Source organism: Littorina saxatilis, linkage group LG16, assembly GCF_037325665.1.
Source record: "Littorina saxatilis isolate snail1 linkage group LG16, US_GU_Lsax_2.0, whole genome shotgun sequence".
Taxonomy (NCBI): domain Eukaryota; kingdom Metazoa; phylum Mollusca; class Gastropoda; order Littorinimorpha; family Littorinidae; genus Littorina; species Littorina saxatilis.
In genome coordinates, this window is record NC_090260.1 from 33,169,305 (window position 1) to 33,186,804 (window position 17,500).

The 17,500-nt window shown below is 45.1% G+C and overlaps 2 protein-coding genes across 2 annotated transcripts in view; one reads left to right on the plus strand and one right to left on the minus strand.

Annotated features, from left to right (window-relative positions):
* Positions 1-14,582, plus strand: part of LOC138950872 (uncharacterized) — a 39,350-nt gene extending 24,768 nt beyond the window's left edge. The window contains exons 3-5 of the mRNA XM_070322584.1: positions 333-516; positions 4,067-4,245; positions 4,855-14,582. Of these exons, the coding sequence (XP_070178685.1) occupies positions 333-516; positions 4,067-4,245; positions 4,855-7,794 (3,303 nt within the window). The 3' untranslated portion in view covers positions 7,795-14,582. The remainder of the gene's footprint in view (positions 1-332; positions 517-4,066; positions 4,246-4,854) is intronic.
* Positions 14,583-15,624: 1,042 nt separating this feature from the next.
* LOC138950878 (uncharacterized) overlaps positions 15,625-17,500 on the minus strand; it is a 5,605-nt gene continuing 3,729 nt past the window's right edge. The window contains exon 3 of the mRNA XM_070322589.1: positions 15,625-17,500. This exon is cut by the window's right edge and continues 206 nt beyond it. Within this exon, the coding sequence (XP_070178690.1) occupies positions 17,312-17,500 (189 nt within the window). The 3' untranslated portion in view covers positions 15,625-17,311.

A 17,500-nucleotide genomic window follows, 5' to 3' on the forward strand; every position in this document is an offset into this window, starting at 1 on the left:
AGAAGGCAGATAGAGAGAGGAGGGATGGACACCGCCCTCACAAATCTGGCTCGTGTGATTCCCAACGACACACACACACACACACACACACACACACACACACACACACACACACACACACACACACACACACACACACACACACACACACACACACACACACTCTCAACATCAAAACAAACCAAAACCAAAAACAACAGCTTCCGGGAATATACTTATACGCTTTACACAGTTTTAACCAACATAATTCCAAATCAAATAATTATACACATCAAAATAAACTAATACTATTTACACAAAAATCACTTGTATTATCATATATTTTTCTGCAGGTGTTCCTGACTTCAGTGATTAGTGTCGGTGTGGGTTTACTGTGTGCGGGCACCGCCATTTTGATGGGGACACACATCCTCCGTCCCATGATGCATTTCACCCTGTGCTCGCAGACACGTGACCAGTGTAACTGCTTGTCGCCCTACAACCGACAACAGCTGTCTCTGAAATACTCCGAACAAGGTTGGTACTGATTGATGCAGGGATGGATGGATGGATGGAAAGCGCTTTGAACTTCGGATAAGGCGCTATATATATATATGCATACCCGTTATTATTTATTATTCCCCCCTCTGCTTCTTTACCTCTGTAAACTTGTAGGGGTAGTTATTTTTCGATAATGACCCAGCAACCAAACAAATAACGACCCAGCAACAGCCTGAATCCTCGATAGTGCAATGGGTTGAGAAGCTGTTCTGTTTTGGTACTACTTTTTGCGACTGAAAAGTTCCGAACGCTCTAATGTACGAAGTATGCATCTCTGGAGCAAACAATACAAACATACCGCATTTAAATTAACAACTACAGGCCTGAACACATGAATCTCCATATAAAATCCATGAGTTCGGTTGTTTTCTGAATCTAGATCAGACGTTCATCACAAGCAATTTTCCAAGGCAAGTTACTCATACTTTGTCTAGCGACAAGAGTAGTTCCCCTTCTTTTCACTCAGTTTCTTCGACAACAGACTGCAATCCGACGGTCAGTTTTCAACAATATTTCATTTAATAAACAGATCACACGCAACCAAATGCACACATCTCATCATTTTAAACAACATAAAGCGGTTTCATACACTATTTTCCCCAGAAAACTTAACTTCATACAGTTTTTAACGTTGGAACACGGGTGCAAAAGTTCGTCTGCTAGTCCTATTTGACGAAAGAACATTATCCTAACCGATACCAAAACATATACAAAACACACAATATCTGCCTTTGCTGCCACAGCAGAATAACAGCATATCTGTGTACTTGATTTTAGCCCAAAATAGGAAAACTGACAAGAAGTGTTAACAGAATGGAATGATTTGCACGGAACTATACAACCGCGCATTAATCGATCGCCTGCGCAGGTTGACTGGTTGAGAGAATAGGATTCGATCAAACTTTCGCAAAAAAACTCCTCTTTTCTTTGAATAACTGAAGAAAGGAGGAATAAAGAGGTTACACACCTCGTCTCAGTGATTATAAAAAATAATGGTCTCAGTTCGCGGTCATGAAAAAGCTCGCTAAAGCTCGCATTTTTCATGATCCGCTAACTTCGACCATTATTTTTAATAATCACTGAGACTCGGCATGTAACCTCTACTTACACCCCCGGTATAGGGGTGTGTATAGGTTTCGGTCGATGTGTTTGTTTGTTTGTTTGTTTGTTTGTGTGTTTGTGTGTTTGTGTTCGCATATAGATCTCAAGAATGAACGGACCGATCGTCACCAAGCTTGGTGAACAGGTTCTATACATTCCTGAGACGGTCCTTACAAAAATTGGGACCAGTCAAACACACGGTTAGGGAGTTATTGGTGGATTAAAATTATACAACGACTTATAGACGGACACCCCCGTTGGTCAAAGGGAAATAACCATTCTCACTGCCACCAACTGAGAAGGTTATTTCCCTTGACGGGGGTGTTTTTCCTATCAGAGGAATTTCTTGTTATTTAGTGTTATTATAGCTGGATGGATTGATGGATGGAGGGAGGGAGGGATCGATGGATGACTCCGTACTCTGTACTCTGTCTCTTTTTGGGATTGATATTAGAATTTTCCAGAGACGAACAGACATACACATAGACAGCCTGATACAACAGAAAATCAACCAAACGGCAAGATTAGTCAGGAAGACCCCAAAACAATATTGACGAAAAACAGCCATCATGACAATCATTGCTAAAGTGTGGAATTTACACAACGCTTATTTGCTTTTTACATTTAGTCAAGTTTTCACTAAATGTTTTAACATAGAGGGGGAATCGAGACGAGGGTCGTGGTGTGTGTTTGTGTGTGTGTGTGTGTGTGCATGTGTGTGTGTGTCTGTCTGTCTGTCTGTGTGTGTGTGTGTAGAGCGATTCAGACTAAACTACTGGACCGATCTTCATGAAATTTGACATGCGAGTTCCTGGGAATGATATCCCCAGATTTATTTTAATTGTTTCGATAAATATCTTTGATGACGTCATATCCGGCTTTTTGTAAAAGTTGAGGCGGCACTGTCACACCCTCATTTTTCAATCAAATTTATTGAAATTTTGGCAAAGCAATCTTCGACGAAGGCCGGAATTTGGTATTGCATTTCAGCTTGGTGGCTTAAAAAATAATTAATGAATTTGGTCATTAAAAATCGGAAACTTGTCATTAAAAATGTATGAAGCCTATGCTGCGACTTCTGTCTTGTGTGTGGCGCACGTTATATGTCAAAGCAGCACCGCCCTGATATTGCCCTTCGTGATCGGCTGGGCGTTAAGCAAACAAACTTTAAAAATGTTTGTTTTTTTAAACGATCCAAAAACAATTTCATCTTATTCTTCGTCATTTTCTGATTCCAAAAACATATACATATGTTATATTTGGATTACAAACAAGCTCTGAAAATTAATAATATGAAAATTATGATTAAAATTAATTGTCCGAAATCGATTTAGAAACAATTTCATCTTATTCCTTGTCGGTTCCTGATTCCAAAAACATATAGATATATGTTTGGATTAAAATCAAACTCAGTACGCTAAAAAGAATAGAGATACAGAAAAGCGTGTTATCCTACTCAGCGCGACCATTACCGCACTATTCTGACTTGTCCATTTCACTGCCTTTGCCACGAGCGGTGGACTGACAAAACTACGAGTATGCGGTCTTGGTGAAAAAAATGCAGTGCGTTCAGTTTCATTCTGTGAGTTCGACAGCTTGACTAAATGTTGTTATTTCGCCTTACGCGACTTGTTTAACATTGCAGCTACTTTTGATAATTGCTACCGAATCAAACCGAAATGCGAATCGATTTTGCAAGCTTTGACTGTAAACCAAACAAAATTAGATGAATTTAATGGAAACAAAACAACACAGCAAGGGAAAGAGATAGAGAGAGATGTAGATGGCGTGTTTGCGTTTGCATGTATTTATGTGTGTTGGTATTTATGTGCGTTGGTATAATGGGACCCCCCACGGGTTAGGGGGAGTCCCATATTGGTTGGGACGAGAAAGAATTTACCCGATGCTAACCAGCATGTCGTAAGAGGCGACTAACAGGTTCTGTTTCTCCTTTTACCCTTGTTAAGTGTTTCTTGTATAGAATATAGTCAATGTTTGTAAAGATTTTAGTCAAGCAGTATGTGAGAAATGTTACGTCCTTTGTACTGGAAACTTGCATTCTCCCAGTAAGGTCATATATTGTACTACGTTGCAAGCCCCTGGAGCAATTTTTTGATTAGTGCTTTTGTGAACAAGAAACAATTAACAAGTGGCTCTATCCCATCTCCCCCCTTTCCCCTATCCCATATCCCCCCTTCCCCCGTCGCGATATAACCTTGAATGGTTGAAAACGACGTTAAACTCCAAATAAAGAAAGAAAGAAAAGGTATAATGGGGAGGGGGGAGGGGGTGCGGGAACAGTTGCCAATGCTATAGTCGGTGTGTGTTGTATTATGAGAGTTTGATCAGGTTTTATTCCAGCATTTCAAAAACGATATCTCGCAATGCTCCCATTTATTTTTTTATTTTCCTTTACTTTTGTCAGCCCTGACAACCTACGTGTATGCCGGAGTGACCGACTGCAGCGTGGTACAGACGAATCTGATACACATGCTGTTCGCTCTGTGTGGTGCCTACGCTATCGTCTTTGTCGTCTGCGTCGTTGTCGCTATTCTGGCGCTGCTGGCTTACCGTACCGAGCGTCTGCATAAGAGATCTCTGGAGGTATGTCAGTGTTTGGGTTATATTGGGGATAAGGAATGTGTTGAAAGGGTGGTCGAAGATCGTGAAAATGTTGTGAATTTTATTTGTCGTTGTTTTTGTGTTGTATGTGTTGTGCGTGTGTGTGTGTGTGTGTTACTGAGTGTCAGTGTGTGACGTGTGTGTGTGTGTGTTTGTATGTATGTGTGTGTGTGTGTGTGTGTGTGTGTCATTGTGTCTATCTGTCCTTCTCGCGCTCTTTTAGTACTCTATGTTTCTCACTCTCTGTCTCTGTTTCACTGTGTACCTCTGTCTCTCTCTCTGTCTCTCTCTCTCTCTCTCTCTCTCTCTCTCTCTCTCTGTCTCTCTCTCTTTCTCTTTCTCTCTCTCTCTCTCTCTCTCTCTCTCTCTCTCTCTCTCTCTCTCTCTCTCTCTCTCTCTCTCTCTCTCTCTCTCTCTCTCTCTCAAAGCAATGAAACAATTTGAACCCGAACTGCCCCTGCTTCTCAGTTTGTCAATCATCATGATTATCTGCCCGTGTTTCCACACAACTGTCTTTAGAATAATATATGACTTCGGTGTTAGTTTAGCCTCAACAGATGGTTAATTCGTTTCCACTGTTTCCATTTTCAGTCGGACTCGTACGAAGAGATCTTCACCGTGAGCAACTCCAGCTCCACCCCTCCCAACACAGACCTGGACAGCGACACCCCCCTCCAGCACCACCAACCCCACCACCGCCTCATCCACTCACCCTCCTCCTCCTCCTCCCACCCCCACAGAAGGACGCTGGACGCTGCGGCAGCAACAACCACCACGGACTTCATCTACAGCCCTTCAGACATCCCCGTGGACTACAACGAGGCCTGCAAGATGAGGCAGCGGAGTCACAGCTTCAGCCAACCGCGACGCCAGAACCACAGCTTCGAGAGCAACCCGGACGACGATCTCGACCCCGCCACCGGCAGCTTTTACGCCTCTTCGACCCTTGGTCGCCGAGGTCAAGGCCAAGGTCAGGGCCAGGGTCAGGGTCAAGGTCGCCTGAAGGACAACCGGCGGCGGGCGCGGCGGGCGGTGACCTTGGCCAACCTGGACCACCAGCAGCTGATGCTGATCATGAGCCTGCAGCTGCGGTACCTTGAGGAGAACGGGGCCGACAACAAGTTCCAGGCCAACACCCGCAAGCTGGAGAGACAGTCGCGCCGCGCAGTCACCCCTACGCCTGGACAGGAGCGCGGATGCGGAGGAGGAGGAATGGGAGGGGCTTATTCTGACGTGGACACGCGGCCTGTCAAGCTCGTCCGCTCCCACACCCCGCAGCCCCACCCCACCTACCTCCCCACTCCACCACCTCCTTCCTTCTTCTCCGCTGCTGACTACGAAAACGGCTTCGTTCCCCTGCCGTTGGACTATGAAAACTGTGGTAGTAATAATAGTGGTAGTGCTGGTGCTGCTGCGGCTCCCCCGAGGCCCGGGAAAAGCACCACAGGGGCGTATTCTGTGCCTGCCTATTCTGGCCCGCGGGGCAACAGCGCAGAGAGAACTCAAAGTAGCAGGGTGAGGACCGAACTCTCCCCTTTGGAGTCGGTAAGCATGAAGAAGGCTGTGACGGAGAGAATAGCTCTGCAAGGCGGGGCCTGTAATTCTTCTGGAAGCGCCTCTAACAAACAGGACGACGGTTACATGGTGATGCAGAGAGGCGCCGCGCGCACACACACAATGCCCCAAAGACCGGTAAAGTCCCCCTCTATCTCTAGCAACGTCTCCTCGCTGAACGGCATGAACGTTACGGACCTGTCCGCTCTACCCTCCCGCGTGAACGGTGTGACGTCAGCCGGATCAGTGACGTCGTCGGGGTCAGTGACGTCACCGCCGGCGCGCGCGAACAGTTACGAGAACGTGGACAACATGTCGGCGTGCGGGATACCCAGCGCCGCGCACCGCGACCCGCTGTACGAGAACCAGAAGGAATCTCTGGCCAGCAAGCGGCTTCGCAGGAGGGCTTCGAACCCCAAGCAGCCCCAGCCCGACGGCGCCGGGGTCGTCCACCGGGACACGGACCACCCGGCCCGTCCCAAGAGCTACATCAACGCGGTGGAAGGGGTCGAATCCAGCACGCCCAGCGACGACAGCGAGAGAGACGACCCTCGCCGCCCCGCTGCGCACCGCTCAGCCCCACCCAGGCACCATCATCCCCATCACCAACAGAATCATCACCAGTCGCAACCAGCTCTGGCTTCGTCGTCCCACCACGCCCCAGTGCACAGCTACCCTGCAGGGATGGTGTCATCCACCCCGGCTTCAACCTTCACAGCCTCTGCAGACCCCAGGCTGAACCCCCAGCGAGGGATGGTAGATATCTACGCACAGCCCAACAAGAAGGGTCGTCCTTTACCCCCAAGACCTGACGTGGACGGTCAGATGGCCAGAAACGGGTCAGCCTTGTCTCTGCCGGGGGACGGGAGACACCACTCTATGCTCTCTCTGCCTTCAGACGGGAGGAACTCATCGCTCTCCGTCCTCTCAGCTGACGGTGGTGGTGATGGTGGTGGAGGGGGTAGCGGCTCGAGGAAGTCGGCTTTCCACAAAGTGTCCCGACCCCCTCCCCCGCCCTACGCTGGAGCTCCTTGCGACACGGACCTGGATGATCTAGAACCGTTGCCGTATCCCAGACCAAGGAAGAAGACCTCTGCTTCCAGAGCAACTCCCTACTCCTCTCCCCCCTCCTACGAGTGTTTGGTATCGTCCAGACACGGGTCAGTCCATTCGCTGGCCAGCAGTTCCTCCCACAACACCGCGGATGACCTGGACTCGGAGTTGTACAAGCAGATACGGAAGAACAAGAGCGGTGCTGTGGGGAAGCCTGGTTCTCGCGGCGGTAGCTCCCAGCACTTGAACTCGCCCGGGCTCCATGGCGACAGCGGCGTGAACTCGTCCGGTCCCCATGGCAACGGGAGTTCCCAGCACTTGAATTCAGATATCGTACACAATGGCCATGTCTCCCGCCTAGGGCAGTTCGGACATTATGGTTGCGACCAATATGGCTCGCAGCTGCCAAACTTCGCTGTGAATGCTGGTGGTATACAGGCGTTGCCCAACTTTGCGGTTAATGCTGGTGCTGTGAATGCTGGTGGTATTCATGCGCCCAGCACTCCTGGCTACACCTACGCCAACGGGAAAGTAGGCCAAGGTCAAGGTCAGCGTTCGTACACGTCCGGGTGGGAAGGGATGTATTACCATGGCGACCACCCTGGAATCCACTCGTTTCCATTCCGCAAGCACCACCCTCCGTCCACGTCGCCCTACCCCCGCCCCCACCATAATAACACCAACGCACATAACGGGAGCATCTTGAAACCCTCTCATGCCAGATCTTATGAGGATCTCGACGAGGTCTTTGTCGATCCTCCACCACCCGGCCTTGACACCGTTGTTGAAGGTCAAGGTCGTGGCGTGACCTCAGGGCAGCCGTTTGACATCAACAGCAACAGGTTGGCTTACCAGGACGTCGTTCACCTTGCTAGCGGCAATGACCGTGACAGTGACTCAGAGTTCATGGAGACAATCATATGATGAGGAATATGACTCATACATTTTCTGATTATTCGTCTATTATTAGATTATTAGTCTGTTATTCGATAATCTATCATCTGTTAACGGTCTGGAATATCATAAACATGCTGAAAAGACGATAAACATTAGTCACCAACCGTTATCTAATTCGGCTTGCTTTCTCGCAAAGGAAAGCTAGCAGCACCAAGAGTTGCCCTACCCCGGTTTGTTCGAGTTGAGGTGCAATCAGCCAGTTGTACTTCAAGCCGACCGATTGCTTGAACGTGCCACGGTGGTGACACGGGGTCAGTACATGTAGCAATACTGTCTCCGAGTCATCACAGACAGTTGACACCGGCACGGTTGGCCTAGTGGTAAGGCGTCCGCCCCGTGATCGGGAGGTCGTGGGTTCGAACCCCGGCCGGGTCATACCTAAGACTTTAAAATTGGCAATCTAGTGGCTGCTCCGTCTGGCATTATGGGGTTAGTGCTAGGACTGGTTGGTCCGGTGTCAGACTAATGTGACTGGGTGAGACACGAAGCCTGTGCTGCGACTTCTGTCTTGTGTGTGGCGCACGTTATATGTCAAAGCAGCACCGCCCTGATATGGCCCTTCGTGGTCGGCTGGGCGTTAAGCAAACAAACAAACAAACAAACAAACAGACAGTTGACCCGTATCCGTCCATGCCTGGATTTGAACCGTGACCCGAGGATCACACACACCACTCATTGAGCTACCAGACCTATTGGCTGCTTTTGGAGAGATCATGATTTGAAACTAACGCTTTGCATACCTGGGAAATGTGTAACTCTGTATTACCATCGGCAAAGACACAGATTCTGAGTTCATGGAGACGACCACAGTAAATCGTTTATTTAGCTGCTTTAAGAAATACTATGACTTGAATCTTGACACTGTAAATACGTGAGGGTGTGGAACTCTAGGTATTGTACGTATATATACTTCTGTGGTACCATACTGTAATCATGACAGTAATCAAAACAGTGATTCCGAGTTCATGAAATTAATCATTTGATCTGGTACATCATTCATGTTGCTGCTTTTAGAGAGATCGTGGATTGAATCTGACACTTTAGATCTATACGTGTGGACCGTAGACATATATATTGCAAGTTTGGCATCGTGTATGATGCCATGCTTCTGCGATCACACTAGAAGACAGCTCTGAATATGAGAGTGAAGTGTTTGTCTGAGATCATTGATGATACTTATTTACCAGCGTTGTGGGCGACCATGATTGAATCGGATATGCCCTAGATACGTGCTTTATACGGAACTCTTTGAGTAGGACCATGAATAGGCAATCAAACAGTAACACTTCAACACTGACCTGGGCCTTTTGAGTGAAGTGCTAGTCCGATGATTTGGGCACCCCAAAAAAACCAAAAAAATGTGGGCGGCAGACAAAAAATGTGGATAGACGTGTGCAACTACATGATGACATGTTTCAGCCATGCAGAACAGTTTGTAATTGTGTGCCGAGTGACAGAGCTACTGTCAGTGTGAGTGTTTTATAAGCGGGGACAGTCATTTACGACGCTGAAGTACGCACACTGTGTCTATGGCTTCTTGAAAATGATCAATATCGGTCGTGCATTCGAATCAGTCACGCCCTAGCTTCTAACCCATCTCTACCGGAAGCAGTCCTATTGATTTCGAGGGACTTGTGCTCATGAACTTACAGTTTCTCTCCATATGGAAATCTTCAACATGGGTTGAGATCAGAACAACAAATGTGTTATAAAGAAACAAGAAACACTTTTGAGTGCATCATTTTGTTTTCAAAGAGAAATGGTGTTGCTGCGCTGTAGGTTGGAGAAGGGTATGAATGAGAAAATACATGTATATTTTTTTTACCAAAATTAACAAATTAGTGATACCGCGAAGACACAGCCCACGTGACTGATGGGAAGGGAAATAACTTCTACTCATTTCTCGTGCTTGATACTGCCAGACCAATGTCACAGGGAATCTCAGTGACAAACAAACTCCTGTGACCGCACACGTCACAGATAGACAAATCTAATTCTGATGTTCGTATTAATGCTCATGAAGGTGCTTTCGGACCAGTGTGTTTTTCATTAAATTTGTGTTCCTCTTTTTTACATTTAGTCAAGTTTTGACTAAATGTTTTAACATAGAGGGGGAATCGAGACGAGGGTCGTGGTGTATGTGTGTGTGTGTGTGTGTCTGTCTGTCTGTGCGTGTGTGTGTGTAGAGCGATTCAGACCAAACTACTGGACCGATCTTTATGAAATTTGACATGAGAGTTCCTGGGAATGATATCCCCGGACGTTTTTTTTTCATTTTTTCGATAAATAAATAAGATGACGTCATCTCCGCCTTTTTGTAAAAGTTGAGGCGGCACTGTCACACCCTAATTTTTCAATCAAATTGATTGAAATTTTGGCCAAGCAATCTCCGACGAAGGCCGGACTTCGGTATTGCATTTCAGCTTGGTGGCTTAAGAATTAATTAATGACTTTGGTCATTCAAAATCTGAAAATTGTAATAATTTTTTTTATATAAAACGAACCAAATTTACGTTCATCTTATTCTACATCATTTCCTGATTCCAAAAACATATAAATATGTTATATTTGGATTAAAAACAAGCTCTGAAAATTAAAAATATAAAAATTATGATCAAAATTAAATTTCCGAAATCGATTTAAAAACAATTTCGTCTTATTCCTTGTCGGTTCCTGATTCCAAAAACATATAGATATGATATGTTTGGATTAAAAACACGCTCAGAAAGTTAAAACGAAGAGAGGTACAGAAAAGCGTGCTATGCAGCACAGCGAAACCACTACAGCGCTGAAGAGGCTTGTCAGTTTCACTCCGTTTTGCACAAGCGGCGGACTACGGTCATTGTGAAAAAAATGCAGTGCGTTCAGTTTCATTCTGTGAGTTCGACTGAGCTTGACTAAATGTTGTATTTTCGCCTTACGCGACTTGTTTTTATAACAGTTTAAACACGTGCGTGTTTTTGTTCTGGCTGTATATGACAGTCAGTCTGGTCAGTGAAGAGTGGAGTCGTTTCATATCGCGCCTTCGTGTTACCCTGAAACTGAAATCAATTAAATGTGAGATGTTCTGTCTGGCTTATGAAGTTATGTCTTCTAATGTGTTTGTATTGATTTTAAGATTATTTACCCGTGTTAGTCTTTACCATGCCTGTTCTTGATAATTGTTGTGCCTTCTGAATGCATTGAGGTAATTTCATAATATGCAAAGTTGTCAGACTTGTTTTCAGGAATACTTCGGACACAAGTACATTTTGATTAATTCTATTGTTGTGTTTTCTAAGAGCATTTACATTTATTTGAAATACTATGCAAAGCCTTTTAACCTTTTCCCGGCATTTTTACTTAAAAAACATTTTTAACAATTTTATTTTAAAGACTGTCTGTTTATGACAATCGCCGTGCCTCTTCAGGCATTTAAATAATACATAAATATATACGCAACTATACGCATTTAAGTAATAGATATGCAAATTGTACAGCCTTTTGTACGCAATTAATACTGAGACAACGTGTTTACCCGTTGTCAGTGCGCTGTTGGTGTGTCCATTTTGACTCATCTAACTAATCAGTTAGTCAAGCAGAATGTAAGAAATGTTAAGTCCTTTGTACTGGAAACTTGCATTCTCCCAGTAAGGTCATATATTGTACTACGTTGCAAGCCCCTGGAGCAATTTTTTGATTAGTGCTTTTGTGAACAAGAAACAATTAACAAGTGGCTCTATCCCATCCCCCCCCCCCCCCCTTTCCCTGTCGCGATATAACCTTGAACGGTTGAAAACGACGTTAAACACCAAATAAAGAAAGATCTAACTAATCAGTGGGTTATCGTCATAGTCATAGTATAGCTATACTTTTTTTCCAGTAGTCATTCCATTGCTGGGAAGTTCTAGTCGCTTCCTCCCAGTGGAAAGCTAGCAGCAACAGGAGTCGCACTAACAAATGATGTGCGTGTTTCGGCGTAATCAGCCACCTGCAGTTTGGTAGAATGACCGAGGTCGTTTCCCGTGTTATTTCTTCTTCTTTTTTTTAAATTTTTTTTTTAAAGTATTATTTAGTTGGAAAAACAATGTCATGAAGATGTCTTCTCTGGGATGGACATTTTACTCATTTCTACACATCTTCATTGTTTACAACTGCAGGAAGACATAATGAGGTTGTCTTCTTTTCACGGCAACTTTGTCTTACCAACTCCCTCCTCCCCTGTCCCAACCCACCCCCACCAAAAGTGTGTCTTCACCCATAGCAAATGTGTCTTACTTCCACCACTCCTACCCCCCCTCACCCCCCTTCACCCGGCCTTTTCAGAATTGGCAATAACTGGCTGGAACGTCTCTGAGCATCCATTTTTTTCCATTTTCATTTTCATTTTCCATTTTCATTACTTTATTGTCCCATCGCTGGGAAATTCGGGTCGCTTCCTCCCAGTGGAAAGCTAGCAGCAACGGTGTCGCGCTACCCAGGTGTCTGCGTGTTTAGGTGTATTCAGCCACCTGCACTTATGGCAGAATGACCAAGGTCTTTTACGTGCCATTGTGATGACACGGGGGTGGGACATGGCTTCCGTCTCTGGGTCTGCACATAAAGTTGACCCGTGTCCGTCCCGGCCCGAATTCGAACCTGCGACCTTCCGATCACAAGTCCAGTGCTCTACCATCTGAGCTATCTGCATCGTCCATCAGCATGATAGTGTTTGAATTACAAGCGGCTGGCCGTCTTTAAACAGACACACACACACAACATATTGAAGTCGGAAGTTGCATGACTTTGCTTGTTTATGCTTTCGTTGTTGTCCTGATTGAAGTCATTTTTTCTCTGTTTTTACTGCAGTAAGATGACTTCTCTTACGCCCGAATGTGTTCTAAGATCTCTCAAAGATTTGTCTTTTAACATGATTGTATGTGACATATTTTGATTTAGTGTGTTTCATTAAAGGCACAGTAAGCCTCCCGTAAACCATCACAGATACTGTCAGGCTTTTACACACAGTACAAACACCCTTCCATTTGAACGCTCATCAAACGGGAACATCATAGGTGCCCTACGTAAAGAGCGAGCAATTTTCAAAGAATTTATTTTTGCGTGTGATCCAGTTTCCCTTTTTCACAATGCAGTCGTCAGTTTGTAATTTGAATGGGGCTCGCTGTGAGCTTATCTGCAATAGCACGTTATTATGTACCTCTGACTTTTCACGAAACAAACGAATGTGGTTCATAAGAACTCTAGCGATGGCTTTTGACTGCCTATAAACCGCCGTCTGCTACGAAAACCACGACCTTGCGTGACCCTGCTTCCGGGCTTTTCTTTTTTCAAACTTTCAAAACTTCGAATTGTACTGATCTTGTCTTGATGAAAAAAGAATTCTTTTATGATTTAAGAATGTTTGTGTAACAAGCTGTCAATTTATTATTTAGATATTAAAAGTTAGGTCTAGCGCCAAAACGCACCACGGTCCGATTCATTCTGATAATCATCGCTCCACGGCTATCGCCAGTTGAAGGGAAGTAACTCATTTTTGACCTGAGTTCAGGATGGGTCCGATTGAGATGGAGACAATCCCAAAAATTAATTCTTTGAAAATTGCTCGCTCTTTACGTAGGGCACCTAGGATGTTCCCGTTCGGTGAGTGTTCAAATGGAAGGGTGTAAAAGCCTGACAGTATCTGTGATGGTTTACGGGAGGCTTACTGTGCCTTTAACTTTTTAATGAGTTCAGAGAGGCATTGTCAACCCAGGTTTGTCTAATCTCCCGTATTTGCTGCCCTCCAATTACCGTTTTAATTCATTATTGTTTTAATCAACGATATATCGTCAAATAATTATGTTTGTGTGTGCGTACGCCTATTAATGTGTATGTATGTATGTATGTATGTATGTATGTATGTATGTATATATGTATGTATGTATGTATGTATGTCTGTCTGTCTGTCTGTCTGTCTGTCTGTCTGTCTCTGTGTGTGTGCGTGTGTGTGTGTGTGTGTGTGTGTGTGTGTGTGTGTGTGTGTATGTATGTATGTGTGTGTGTGTAAAAGAGTGAACGGGAGATAGATAGAGAGAGAGTGTGTGCGTGTGTGTGTGTGTTTTGTGGCAAAGAGTAAAAGTGAGAGAGAGAGAGAGTGTGTGTGTGCGTGTGCGTGTGCGTGTGTGTGTGTGTGGGGCAAAGAGTGAAATGGAGCGAGAGAGAGACAATGTATGTGTGAATGTGTGTGCGTGTGTGTGTGTGTGGGGCAAAGAGTGAAATGGAGCGAGAGAGAGACAATGTATGTGTGAATGTGTGTGTGGGTGCATGTGTGTCCCGGATTTTTTTTCGCCACACCAATGTATATCTTACTTTGGTTTTGATGTTAAGTCACATGCATGTAATTAACTTACATTGATGTCAAGCGGATGCTCCACAAAATGAACATCGGAGGTCATTTTTCTCCGCGACGCTTTTGATAGCTTGACACGATTTACCAGTGTCAATATACTTTCAAGGGGTACAACTCTTCCTCAGTTCGTTAAAACCCTCGATAGAGTTATTTTCGAGCGTTGTGATTAAAAGCCTCCGAAAGGACTTTCAAATCAATCCAGCTGGTACACAACAGCATTAATTTGTCAACTTTGAATGCGTGTTCACAGGTAGTATTATACTTAATTCAGGAACTCGTGATAATTTGTCATTGCGTTTTACAGGGAAAAATAATTTACCAGTCATACTCAGTGTGTGTGTGTGTGTGTGTGTGTATGTGTGTGTGTGTGTGTGTGTGTGTGTGTGTGGATGCGCGCGTGTGTGTGTGTGGGTGCGCGCGTGTCTGTGTGTGTGTGCGCGCGTGTGTGTGGGTGTGTGCGTGTGTGTGTGTTGATTTCATTAAGTGTTGGTTGTATAACTACTGCTTCTTATAGCCAATGGAACTACGCTTAACAACGTGCCTATTATACCCTCCGGTCCTTTCAAGATTTGGTTTTTTTTGGAGAGGGGGGGGGGGGGGGGAGGGGGTTGGGAGTTCGGGAGCTTCTTTTAACCAAGTGCATGATAATACAGTCTTTGTGTTGTCGTCTTTTTGAGACATATTTGTCTGTGCTAGCAAAATATTTGTGACTGTGCATGATGACATTATTTCAACTGAAAGAATGTTGCTTTGTAAATGCAAAAATATGTTCAGGTTCTTGAAGAAATGAAAAATAGTAAAGCCTTATGTATTGTGTGTGTGTGTGTGTGTGTGTGTGTGTGTGTGTGTGTGTGTGTGTGTGTGTGTGTGTGTGTCTGTGTGTGTGTCTGTCTGTCTGTCTGTCTGGCAGTGGGACTGGCGGTCTCGGTCGAAGTTATTCGGGGCTGGCCGAGACTATTGGTAGTGTCGGTCAGTGCGAATCGATGTTTGGATTGTGTTGTTTGATTGCTTCAATCAGCCGTTGTTCCACAATCAACTAAAGTATATAATAATGACACAAACATGCATACACACAAGTAGACATACATATGCATGCGTTGTGTGGAGCACACGCAAGTGCACGCATACACACACGCACACACATGCATGCGTACTGCAAGCACACGCAGATTAACACGAACGCAAGCACGAACAAACATACAAACATAAACGTATGCACACTTGTGGCGTGCGTACCCTAGCGGGTAACAAGCACATGGACACACGCATAATGAACACGCAGACACACTCACACACACACACACACAATCACACACGCACACACACACCCACACACGCATACACACACACACACACACACACACACACACACACACTCACATACACACCAAAACAGAGAAGATCATACAAACGTGATAATATACTCTTGATCTTTTATTCTTTTTTTTGCATTTCGAAAAAGCTCTCATCACGAGTAACGAAAACGGATGAGGTAGTTTAAAAGGTAGGTTTTCTGTCCCTCACGCGCCGTTCACGCAGGGCCGGACCCAGGGGGGTGGGGGGGGGGGGGGGGTTCCAGGGGTTCCGGAACCCCACCCCTGGAAAAAGTATGTACCTTGCTTGGAGTGTTGGTTTTTTTTACTAGTTTTAGCACCAAAACAATGCTGCTCTTAACCCTCAAAACAAGGCCCAGAATGCACCAGATTGCACAGATTTTAACCGTTTTTCAAAAATTTTCTGGGGGAGCATGCCCCCGGACCCCCCTAGTTCGCGCGCCTGCTTTGCAGGCGCGCACTTGTGGCTTCGCCACTTCGCTGATTTGCCCCCCGAAAAAAGGAGGAACCCCTCCCTTACAACTCATTTGGTCCGGCCCCGTTCACGGTCATGTTCAATGCCACGGAATTCTCCAAGCTTTCACGGGGAATTAGAGCACACTTTCACTTGAACAAAGACCAAACAGAAACAGGATGGGTGAATTCAGTTCCATGAAGCCATTTTTGTGTGTGTGTGCCGAGCTATTCCAGCAGATTGACGAATGTACTGCAACTTAGAAAAACTAATTCAACTTATAAAATGCTCTCATTTTTACAGTTCACACAGGCATTTGACCATCATTCTTTTGATATTCCATCAGAAAAAATATCGTCTGTAAAATGTTGCATAATTATTATATACGTACGAAATACACTGATGTTTTGATCTCTCTATGGACTTACTTTCATTACTTTGTAATTCGCAATGAATGATGTCCAATTTCGTTGATCTTGCTTAGTTTAGTCATATTGGTTTGTTGTGTATTTGTAAACTCGCATTAATGGATTGTGAGGTAGTTGTCTGTTGTTAGCTAGCTTCATACCACATAATTATGCATGAAAGCCGAGTAAAGGAAACCTTTGTGTCAAGACTTGTATTAATTGGGCGAAGTCGACTCGAAGTCTTCTTCGCGATTCTCGCTGCACGACGCTTTGGCACTGACTGTTCGGTATAAACACATCACGAAGTCTTCACGGAGAGGGCCCCAAAGGGGGGGTATCATCACGATCACGGGAAGGGAAATTTTAGCTTTCACGATCACAGTTACCTTGATTTTTGTTTTCACGATCACAAAAACCTTGACGAATAGAGGATCATAGAGTGATACAGCTGTGAAAAATGTACGTTGGAAATAAAATGCTTTGCAATAATGCCCATCACGATCACGAAAACAAATGACGATCACGATCACGAGACTTGATTTTTTTGTCATCACGGATCACGGGCAAAGTCCCATCACGATCACAGAAATGGAAATTTCGGCAATCACGGTCACAGAAAGGTCAAAAAACGCCAATCACGAGACGATTTTAAACCCTTTGGGGCCCTCCACGGAGTCAAGTTAGGACAGCCTTAAAGCTCGCTGCATGAAGCCTTGGCACTGACTGTTCGGTATAAACACATCACGAAGTCTTCACGGAGTCAAGTTAGGACAGCCTTATATTAATTGGAAATAAAAAAATAAAACCACTTCGGGCTCACATAATGAAAATCTTAACCTCGGGAAACCAACTTTTACTGGCGTACCTGCTAATGCCGAGTAGGGGTGTGTGAGGGATGGGGGCAACGCTGTGTTTTAAAGGTTCAGTATTTTGGTTTCACTTCTTGGCCTGAGTGTGGCCCAAACTGGGCGCTAGAGTACACCGGGGGAGGAGGATTGGGAGCGCCTGCGAAAGCCTGTTGAGGCGGAGGGGGGCCAGCCGCGTTGGACGTGTAAGAGACCTGAACACCGGTGTAGTAAATATTGGCCGGCTGCACAGGGGAGCCGTACTG